General features: G+C 39.1%; 1 protein-coding gene across 1 annotated transcript in view; it reads right to left on the reverse strand.

The window, feature by feature from the left end:
• LOC121423607 overlaps positions 1–12196 on the reverse strand; it is a 78377-nt gene that overhangs the window by 24204 nt on the left and 41977 nt on the right. Inside the window, exons 37-41 of the mRNA XM_041618990.1 lie at positions 11376–11510; positions 10841–10934; positions 9845–9969; positions 8428–8631; positions 7923–8081 (exon numbers count right to left, since the gene is read on the reverse strand). Of these exons, the coding sequence (XP_041474924.1) occupies positions 7923–8081; positions 8428–8631; positions 9845–9969; positions 10841–10934; positions 11376–11510 (717 nt within the window). The remainder of the gene's footprint in view (positions 1–7922; positions 8082–8427; positions 8632–9844; positions 9970–10840; positions 10935–11375; positions 11511–12196) is intronic.

The raw sequence follows: 12196 nt of genomic DNA on the forward strand, positions 1-12196 counted from the left end.
ATAATAAATTGTAAAAGCAAAATAGCCGGGAAACGAAAGTTCAAGGTTAAAACTTGTGGAAAACAAGGTTCAAATCATCAAAGTCCAGATGAAAAAAGTATCAGCGCTTTAGGCTGACCTGGATAGGCATCAATGAAGTGGGGTCAAAGTCTGGTACCAAAGTCCAGTAGAATGTGTCGGAGGGGCTCTTCAACGAGGTGAGGCCAACGATAATCATGGAATATTCCTGACTGTCTACCGGGTACAAGACGTTCTCGACCTTGGGACAGGCAGCCAGAGTTTCCTCGGACAAAGGATCCAATCCGTCTTCCAGTGAGGGCGGTCGGGGACCACGGTTCCAAGGGGTAAGACTCCAGGTAAGGTAGGCGTCACAGCAGGTAGGACCAGGAGAGGAAGACGGGCTAGGGTCCAGCACAGAATGACCAGTGAAAGAGGCCTGTCGATGACAATCATAGGATCTGTCATCAAGAGTGACCATGTGGCTAGTCACTGGAGAAACCAACGAAGAAGCGCCTGTCACAGGGTCGGACCTGCCATTGTCTCCAACTGAAGGCCAGCCAGTAAGGTGAAGATCCGCATCGTCCAGACGTGGGCCGAATGGATCACGATAGTTACCATGCATGATGTCTGTAGTTGAAGCAGGAACATTGGCATCAGGAGGATATGTAGGCTTAAACGTGGCGTAGTTGTCATGGTAACGAATGTCGGGAACTGAGCACACGGGCTCAACGACACGAGAGGCGTGCGAGTTGCGATCTATGAACATTGACACGGACCTAGTAGTGACGGAGGCATGTCGGCTACGCATCTCTGGAGATGTCCCGTACGAACAGTCAATGCTGTAGTACTCTTTGTAAGTACTCAAAGCGGCTACAGAGTTGTGAGAGAGTTTACATCTGCTCGAGCTGCCATGATACGATTCAACGACCGGTTTGTTGACTGCGAAGAGACCTGTTGTTCGTGTACGATCAACAACATGGTTACGACAGTACGACTCGAATGCTCGTTTGCGAGGAGCATAGTAGCTGCGATATGTGGCACTGCGAGACGAATCGGAACCCGGAGCGTGTTTGGTACGACTATCGCGATTCGAATCAGCTATGGTCCAATCGATATTGTATGTAGTATCTGAACGCTTAGGCGTGCAACGATCTGTTCTACGATTCACTTGTGAGTCACCGTCAGGGAAAGACAGAACATCAGAGTGCACAACACCATCGTCATATGACGAACTAACAGGCCCAGAGCTATGCTCAGTAATAAAGACCGGAGGACCTGGAACATTTACATGTTCCTCTTGGGACCTGCAAGCAAACCGACAATACACAGCCAAGAAACCAAACGCAACAGGATTGTTGTAAACATCTATAACTGTATCAGGTAGTTCATAGGCATGGGGTGTACTTGCAACACAATTTGGTTTGCAGTAGACCTCATGATACGTGTCTGAGAGATCGTGTTCAGTGTTACATGTAGGTATGATGTCATTTATGGTTATACCTTGTAAGATTTTGACATTGTTGTAGGCATGTATTAGTGTGGTACGGTATGTCACTGACACAGCTCCCGTAGGACTAGCGTGCCAAAATTGATTTTTTGGTTGTTTTGGCTTCAATAGGGTCCCCTTAGACCAAAAACGATGGGGTTCAAATTTTCAGACCCCTCCTTCCCTTTGTGGGGGGTCCTTTTTGGCGCCATATTGGCCTGTACAAAGCCCAATAGGATAATCCATTGTTTTCTCACTTTTCTTCGCCAATTATATTTTTAAGTTGTCTGAGGTGTATGAGAATGAATATTTGATGATGTTGTGATGTCAATGTTTTTTAACTTTTACCATATGGGGGCGGACTTTACGAAAAATGCCCCAAAATTGTAAAATATTGCCCCCAAAATATTATTTTTCCCTTTTTTGGCACTAAAATTAGGACAAAAGGATTACAAAATGAAATGAATATGTCTTGTTATACAATCCAACAACAGAGGAATATATCACATGTAATGTATATCATTATTTTTGGTCAATTGATGTAAAAATCATCCCCATTTCAGGATTTTATGCAGTGAAAACCTTACTACAACACTAGAGGGCGCCATAACTTATGATAAGCACTTCCCTAAAAAAAACAAATTCTAGGCACTGTAATTTTATCAATAAATTTGAAAGCTGACACATTTCAAGAGCAATTATTTCCAATGTCGATTCATAGTATGGGCATCTAATTTGTTTTGATTCTACCCCCCCCCGGGGGGGGGGGGGGCAAAATGGCTGCCTTAGGCTAAAAAAAAAAATCCTGGATTCTTTTTTTTTTGTTACTTAAGTGACCTTAATTTGGTTTCTATTCAAAGATTTTTAAGGGTGAAGAAGTAAATCGGGAAAAGTTACAAGGACCCAGAAATCCAAGATGGCTTCCAAAAATGGAGTTTAAAATGGCTGTTGATACTTTAAATGGACATAGCACATTTTATATACCTGAGATAGATGGAATCGGTGTCTAGACCATGGTTTCAACGATCAAAATTGGGACAAGAATACCGTTTCCTTTTTTTTATTTATTTATTTAACTTTTGAAGGCCATCTTGGACTCAACATACCGGGAGAGTCGGTGGTCCGGTATGTTAAAAAATCCAAGATGGCTTCCAAAAATGGAGTTTGAAATTGCTGTTGCTGCTTGAAAAACCGATATAGTTTGTTCAATATCCGGGAATATGAATGTGTGTGACTACCATGGAAAAGTGAGTCTAATAATACATTACAATAAGCTACGAGAGTCGTTGGTCGAGTATGTTAAACAACAGAGCATAAAATAGCCACTGTTATTTACAAGTGGACATGTAATATCCATCAAGAATATGGTTTGATGTCTAAACCATGATTTTTAAAGTCAGAAAATTAGTTACAACCGTTCGAGTGTTGTGGCCCAGTGGATTGGTCTTTTGACTTTGAAAGGGTCGTGGGTTCGAATCCCAGCCATGGCATAGTTTCATTCTGCAAGAAATTTATCAACATTGTGCTGCACTCAACCCAGGTGAGGTAAATGGGTACCCGGTAGGAAGAAATTCCCTGAATGCGCGAAGAAATTCCTTGAATGCTAGAGCGCCTAGGCAGCCAATCTAAGGCAGGGGTAATAATAATGGCAAGGCCCGCTGGGAGAACAGTTTTTAGAACTGAAGTGGCTTCCCTAGGTAAATATACCTATATTATTAATATCATCATATCATAACAAGGACAGTCATTGGTCTATGTCGGAAAATCCAAGATGGCGTGAAGAAATCTGAGTCTAAAGTGAATGCTGTTACTTAAAAATGGACATAGTTCATTTAAAATTCACCAAGGACATATGATTTTGGTGTCCACTCAATGGTTTCATGATTATAATGATACTTTTGACTAGTTACAAAGATATGCACTTGTCCATTTTGCCTAAAAATCCAAGAAAGTTTTCAAAATGGCATCTAAAATGATTCCTAAAACTCATTAATAATGGTCAGAGTTCATACAATATTAATATGTGAGGAATAATTTGGATGTCTACATGGTGGTATAAAGGGTCAGATAATACATTCAACAAATAACAAGGATATTAAGTTTTCCATTTTGTCTAAAATCCATGGTAGATTTTAAAAAATAATCAAATGGGTGCTATTACAAACTCATGAATCAATAGATAACTTATCCCATACATTTAAGTGTAGGCACGAAAATATTTCTCACAGGTTGGTATTTCTCACAGGTTGGTATTGTTTGAATAATGTCTCCACTTTTAAGTAACAATAGTCATTTTGGAACCCATTTTTAAAAGCCAACTTGGATTTTAAGGCAAAATTGATAACTGCATAGTCATTGTAGCCAGTCCTTAATAAATATTTTTAATTTCAACTCTGAAATACTAGTGTAGACACCAAAATAATATTCCCGGGTGTATGTTTAATGTTCTATATCCACTTTTAAGTAATATCAGTCATTTAAGCAATCTTGGATTTTTGATAAACTTGACATCCGACTGTTCTTTCAACTTGGAACAATACTTGATCCTTTAAACTCTAGTGTAGACACGAAAATCAAATCCACGATGTGCATTTCTAATGAACTAGGTCTACTTTTAAAAACCACAGTTAATTTAGACCCTGCATTTTGGAGGCCATATCGCATTTTTTGACATACCAGACCACTGACAGCCCTTATTTACTTATCCAAATGTCTTATTTGACCCTTGAAACCATTGGTTTAGGCACCAAACAGGGGGCCAGGTCATAAAGCTGTTCGTAAGTTAAGAGTGACTTTAAGAACGACTGGTGATCCTTTCTTACGCGCTAAACCATCGCCTATGGTGTATACCATTTACCAAAAGAAAGGATCACCAGTCGTTCTTAAAGTCGTTCTTATCTTACGAACAGCTTTATGAAACACCCACCTGATATCTCCCAGGCCGATATGAAATGAACTATGTCCGCTTTAAGTATCAGCAGCCATTTTAAGATAATTTTTTTGGAATTCATCTTTGATTTTTGGACATACCAGACCACTGACTGTCCTTGTAACTTATCCTTATATATTACTTGACCCAAACCAGTGGTTTAAAATTAAACATCGAAATCACATTTCCATGGACGATATGAAATCAGCTATGTCTGCTTTAAGTTTAGCAGCCATTTCAGAATAATTTTTTTGAAGCCATCATGGATTTTTGGACCCACCAGACCACTCACTGTCCTTGTAACTTTTTCCAATTTACTACTTCACCCTTAAAATCATTGAATCAAATTGCGGATTTTTATGCCATCTTATATTTTCCAGGTATCCTGGGGTCCTTATATTTACTCTACCCTGTGCCAACAAATTATTTTAACTCCTAGACCATGGAGTATGAAACTAATTAGGATTCTAGGGTGGATAATGAGTGAGTCGTATTCATTAATTTTAAGTGAATGGTGGCCATCTTGGATACTATCTTGAAAATAACCACTTTCCCTGATGCAGATTTTGGTAGATTTTTAGTAGTAAAAACTGTTGAAAAACAATGCAAGTTCAAAAGTTCTCTAAACATCACATGTTATTTCAATAACGATTATGTGCATGTGTGTGTGTGTGTGCGTGTGTGTGGGGGGAGGGGCTAAAAAATATATTTTATGTTTTCTTTCTGTCTATTAGTAATTGGAAATTAGCCGAGAAGTATATAACTGACAATTCGAATTGAAGTCCTTTAATCGTAAATTGTACTCTAGAACGAGTGGCCGAATGGTGAAAGTTGTATGCCAGTCAGTTGGGGGGGGGGGGGGGTAGGGGATATGGTTGGTAGGATGCTCGTCTAACTTGAAGCCTTCAGATATAGGCATTCTAGCTGTCTAGGGATGATAAAATACCATAAAACAATTCATTTTCAACCGGGCGCAAAATTACTAATACTCCTGATTTTAGTGGGTCTTGATATAGGTGACCCCCCCCCGCAGTGGGTGAGGGTGGGGAAAATTGGAACCCTATCATTTCCTGATAGATTGGACCCAAGTGAATAAAAAAAAATATGGCACAAAAATCCTGCAGGAGCTGTGTCATGATATACCGTACCACACTAATATCATCATGATAAGTTATGGCGCCCTCTAGTGTTGTAGTTAGGTTTTCACTGCATAAAATCCTGAAATGGGGGTGACTTTTACATCAATTTACCAAGAATAATCATATAAATTACATGTGATGTATTCCTCTGTTATTGGACTGTACAACAAGACATATGCACTTCATTTTGTAATCTTTTTGTCCCAATTCTAGTGCCAAAAAGGGGGAAAATTATATTTTTGGGGTAATATTTTACAATTTTGGGGCATTTTTCGCAAAATCCGCCCCCCGTATGGCAAAAGTGAAAAAATATTGACATCACAACATCATCAAATATTCATTCTTGTACACCTCAGACAACTTAAAAATAAAATTGGCGAAGAAAAGTGAGAAATAAGGTTGAAAACAATGGATTATCCTATTGGGCTTTGTACAGGCCAATATGGCGCCAAAAAGGACCCCCCACAAAGGGAAGGAGGGGTCTGAAAATTTGAACCCCATCGTTTTTGGTCTAAGGGGACCCTATTGAAGCCAAAACAACCAAAAAATCAATTTTGGCACGCTAGTCCTACGGGATGACACACCGTACCGCACTATATACACATGTTATTAAGATCAACTGATGAATCAACCTCACTTTCATCTACATTCATGGTTTCATGAGAGATGTTGTCACTTATCATTTCACCAGCACTCTCAAGTAAGATGTTATGACATATCATGTCACTTTCACTCTTGTCACCTTCACTCTCATGTAAGATGTGATCATCACTCATGTCATCTTCATTCTCATGTAAGATGTTATCACCAATCGTCTTATCTTCATTCTCATGTAAGATGTTATCATCACTCACCATGTCACCTTCATTCTCATGTAAGATGTTATCACCAATCATCGTGTTATCTTCATTCTCATGTAAGATATTGTCATCAATCACTATGACACCTTCACTCTCATGTAAGATTTTATCATCACTCGTGTCGCTTTCATTCTCGTGTAAGATATCACTCACCATGTCACCTTCAGACTCATGTAAATAGTTATCAGTATCACTTATCATGTCACCATCATTCTCATGTAGGATGTTATCACCAATCATCATGTCACCTTCACACTCATGACAGGTGTTTCCTTCACTCTCATATCCAGACTCATGGTAACCATGGTTACTGATACTGAGGGGTGCACCACACTCATGTTCACTCACAGTCATGTCACAATGGGAGAACGCTTCGCTCACCAGGCATGCATTGGATGTACATGTATCAACAATTGCACATTCAATCTTGTTCTCAGTCTTGTCATCAAGGCAAACTGTCATGACTGTTGGACTATCCGGCTTTCTCTCATGTTTGTGTTGTACGTCTAAGCTACCATTTGTATGTTGTGGTTGTGTGAGATCTGTAGGCTGGTGTTCATTTGAATCGTGGTAAATGAACTCAAGTCCCAAGTCACCGAATGTTATTAAACATTTGGAAGGCCAAACAATCACATCGTTGTGCTCCATAAACGGTGCACCGACGAGGATGTCACCTCGGAGACCAAGACCTACAAAAGCATCATCTGCAATCACTAAACCATCAAACCATAGATTATAATCTTCGTAAGATAGCACAAAAGAACTACTGCCAATCACACTCGACCTGGGTATGGGGAATCCCCTAACCGAAGGAATGTTTTCATCAGCATCAGACTCAGAAAAATAAAAACTGTCATAGTCAACATCAAATTCAATAATAATACCACAATGGTCAACAACTGATTTGCTCACCACATTAATGGTATAACCACTTCGTACCTCTACTTGTACGAAGCAATCACTCTCCTGCTGCCCCTGCACGACAGCAGGAAAATGGGGGGCTGGAGCGCGCCGCCTCTTCGACGCATCACCAAGAATGGGCCCGGTCATGGCAATGGCGCATCGCTGCGTTGATGCAAATCCATACATCTTCAGAAGTATGTGGGACTACGATTCACCTAAGAAAAAGAGCTAACCTGACGTTATCACGAAAAAGTTACATTCGAGCGCCCGGTCCCACGGATTGGATAAAGTTCCCTCTGTGCTTGGAATAACACTGAGTCGAATGGTCTAGGTTCAGATCCCGACGGTGCCACCACGCCATTACACAAAAGAAGAAACTCCCGGACGACCTCAGGTAGGGGTGAAGGCAGTTTATTGCCATGACCGAGTCGGCCATGAAGTATGGAACGCCATACGACTTACACATAACATATAGTGGCGCAGCATTTTGAACCCAAGTGCACAACATCAAATGAAGTGATAGAAAGCATTGAAAATGTTGTATAAGTCTGCTTTATATTTTTTCAAGATACAGACAATGATATATAGAAAATGAAAAGACATACCCCACTCTGGCTTTCCTCCAAGGAATGTATCGAGATAGTAGATTTTGTAAAGGACGACATCACAATTGTATTCAGATACATTCCATGTGACCCGTACGGTGTCCCACGCAATGGCCGTGGCATTGACGTTGAACACGTTCTCATCCCCTCTATCGAAGTCTGGGTAAAAGTAGAAACAAGAAATGAAGAAGTATTAAAGACATAGGCTTACATTACTGGTCTTATTTCAAAACATACTGAACTTTGACTCGCGTCGTATTTACTATTGTTCATATGAACTAAAAAAAAAAAACACCCAGGAATTAAACAAAAATCATAAAAATCCTGAGGAGACTTGATATGTGTTATATAAATTTTACATGTAACAGTAGCAAATCAGATTGTACTCCCTTGTCGACAGAAGCAGATTAGCAATAAATACCAAATTCACAATTTGATTTCAAGACTTGATTGATTTAGGACCAAAATTAGACTTGCAATCGATCGCTCCGTAAATGTATCTCACCTTTTGGAGTGACTTCACAGATGTAGTTAATATTCATCGTGTCACAGACCTGATCGTAGATAGTCATGGTGTCCGGGTCGAACACTCCGCAGTCGTCCAGGCCGTTCTGAGGGTAACCTTCTGCCCAGAGACTTTTCTGCCAATCATTTGACGATGCACACGTGATCCACCTCCAATCTCCCTCAACAGAGAGATCAGAATATCCTTCAAGATAATTTTCAAAAAGTTAGAGTTGAATTGAGACTTAATTCTTTGCCCGCTTTGTTGGCTAGAGTTACATACAGCAGACTGCCAAGTTTGACTCAACTCACATTCTATTCACAATACACATAAAGTGCATTAAGTCTATTGTTCATACACACATACATAATAGTGAAGTGAGCATTGCATTGTACTGTGTACACACAAAGCCTTTCTTTATAATAAACCAATCAAAAGCTATTGAGAGCTGAATTAGCATAGTCTATACAAAATCCCTCTTAAAGTTGCACCTTGAAATTAAACTGGCACAGGAGTGATTCAGGAGTGATTCTGTACTGGCAGTGGGCAAAGACATTGATGCGCATGTGATCCACTTAAAATACTTCTCAATGGATCAGAGTAGCCTTTTATTTATTTTTTTTGATATTCATGTTTGAATGAGATAAACTTGTTATTTACAAATAATAATACACAGTAACCCACTTCTAATCCCCTTCAAATGAGAAAGAGTAGCCTTTAATAAAAATAAAATGTATTTCAATCAATTAGATTTTATTTCATTCATCATACAAAATGTAAAATACGAAAATCGCATAAGGTACATAGAGCAAATAAGAGGTAGAAAAAATGTTAAAGAACAAGAAATTTAATGAGAAGTAGGTTCAGCAGGGTAGACAAAGTTATATTAATAAATGCTGACCCTGAAAATAACTTAAAAACTAAATATTTGGCCCAAATCCACAAAGGTGGTTTTGAAAATCCATGGTGGAATCCATGGTTTATGCAGATTTCCTGTATAAATTAAGCTTAATTTAGCACGTATCGGACGCATGTATAAGAAATGTCCAATGCTGATACGTGCTTTTGTCACAGTGCGCCAAATTGATACCTGTTACCATGGTTAGATACGCTATTTAATTCATGAGTCCACTCTTCAAACAGTGGACTCATGAATAGAATAGCATGGATTTGGGTCTTTGAGTTTGAAAGTGAAAGATAGGTACCCTACAAGCTCTTATATCTTCAAATAAAATTAATAATCTTTTATAGAATAGAACAGACGACCCTCTACATAAGGGTTGATCTGAATTTTTTTTTTTCAGTTCTCATGGACATCAATCCATTGACCACCAAATTCTCGGATTCCTATTTGTAGTTTGGTTCCTGATGGCAGCAGATTAAACATAACCTATAAATGTTTCATGTTTAAACTCACCTATTCTCCAATCTCTGCTATCATTGAACTCTTTAGTCCTATTAGTGATGTATTCCAACTCCCACTCATCGTCTATAATCATCAGGTCTTGTTCAAAATTGTAACCCGGTTCAGAGCAGTAGAATCTGTGTTAGAGGGAATAATAAATTTACTCTAAGGGAACACTGCTCTCACATCCTTTCTGCCTCAAACAGACAGAGAGAGAGAGAGAGGGTGACATATCTTGCACTGTGCTGGTCAGCACTTGCGAATGTGAAAAGTGAATAGCACAAGGTCTCTTGCCTAATTAAAATTACAGATCTGACATGAAGCTTGTCAGTATTGACAACCTGGCCTTCTTACAGAGATCAGTTCTTCTTAGCCAAAGAAAATTAACTAGGATTTCAGTCAAATTGTCAGAGCTGATAATTTAGTTTGTGCTCTGACATCTTTCTTGAAATGCCCCCCCCCCTCATCAATCACTGGAGCATGTCATGAAACCTTCGGGATGGTTACAGATAATGCCATCTGCCTCCAAATAATTGAAGACCTTATCAAAGTTGAAATTTATCCACTGAAATGTTGCATTTCTCTTTACCTTCATCCATTCCTTCTCCCTGAAACCATTCCTTGAGCTCTCTGGAATTCTTCCCCCTTGGCTGCCAAGGTCTGATTGACAAGCTCTACTGCAACCACCCACCCCCTTACAGAGTCACTGTCCCCACATGTACGTCAAACACTTCTCTCAATCAATCTTCGTTCATACCAAGGACGGCTCGGCTTTGGAACTCATTTCCTGCCATCACATTCCCTTAAGCTCCCAACATGGACAGATTTAAGAATTCTGTTCATTCATATTTAATCAGTTTGTTTAAACAATTTTATATTTATTTCATTCATTGTTTATAATTTGGCAAACATGGGCCATTTATGGCAACGAGCGGCCCAAAGAAAAAAAAACATAAGAAAAAAGTATATCACAAGGAATAAATGCTTATTAGATCTCATGCCACACACCTTGTATTGTCCCAGTCGTTACCATAGCGACCAAAGTCATGGAACCTGTAGCACCGCCCATTAGCTGCTTCCTCATAGCCAGTTGGACATGGGTCTGGATAGGGCACAATAACAACATGAACCTGATGAGTTTCAAGAAGGACATCATTTACAGAAACAAACACTCTAAGAAACACAGTAATTTAAATGAATGATAAAAATAAAAAGGTTCAGAAACTTCTTTTACGCCTCCTTTAAAGAGGCGTGATAGCTCAGTCGGTCGAGCAGGGTTTTTTTTTCCGGTGACCCGGGTTTGATTTCCAATTGGTGCGCTAGTGCCCGTTGAGAAGGCATTTATATTCTCATTACCATGCAGGTCCCTTGGAGAGGACCTTAAGCCGTCAGTCCTCTGGTTGCTTGCTTACAAGCATTCATTCTTTCTTAGCAATAAAAAAAAAGTCACTACCATTTACCATTTATAAAAGTCTTCAAATCATGATTCCAGGATAGAAAAGTGACAATTAAGTGCATTCCTGAATGTAGATCTCAGACTTACCAGATTGGCCCAAGACTGGTCCAACTCTCTCTAGTTCACCAGCAGAGATGAGGACAGCTACACTGATATTCACAGTTGTGTTTGGTAATAGGCCTTGAATACGAGCTCCAGTAGAATCTCCACCGTAGATGATTTCTGAATATTAATTAAACGATACATCAAAAGTCAATAGAATTACTATTTTGCCAATAATAAGCTTTTATTTATTAACCTAACGGACATGAAAGTATGAGATGTGTTGTGTTGAATTCTACAAAAAATTAGTGTTATAGTGAAATCAAATAATTTCCAACAATCATATAATTGTGCTCCATTGCCGATTGGATTATTCCATTTATAAGTCAGTCTAAGTCAGTGCACAAAATCTTGTTTCTTACATGTTTTGAATGGGACATTGGCAGACCTCATCAAATTGTATTGATCTATAAATAAAGAACATAATAATTTTCTGGTTTGAATACAGACAGATACTAAAATAATAGAAAACAATATGATTAATTCTATTTTATCATTACCATTACCAGCTGGACCATTGTGTGCTATGTTAGGCAAGGCATTCAAGAAATTAACAGGAAATATTCTAACCAAAAGCCAAGTTTGAATGGAGAGAAGGGTGTCCTTGGAAATCACACAGTAAAGCCGTGTTAAGATTTGGTGCGACAAGGCTCAGCAACATATTTTTTTCATTCTGTTCACACATGGCAATATAAAAGGCTTCACTTTGCTTAAATACACTGTACACACATCCTCCACTTAAAATCTCAAGACTATGGTCGCAGGTATGGTAACAATACTCATGACATGTTGATTTCATAATGATG

The sequence above is a fragment of the Lytechinus variegatus genome, chromosome 11 (genome assembly GCF_018143015.1).
Source record: "Lytechinus variegatus isolate NC3 chromosome 11, Lvar_3.0, whole genome shotgun sequence".
Lineage (NCBI taxonomy): Eukaryota > Metazoa > Echinodermata > Echinoidea > Temnopleuroida > Toxopneustidae > Lytechinus > Lytechinus variegatus.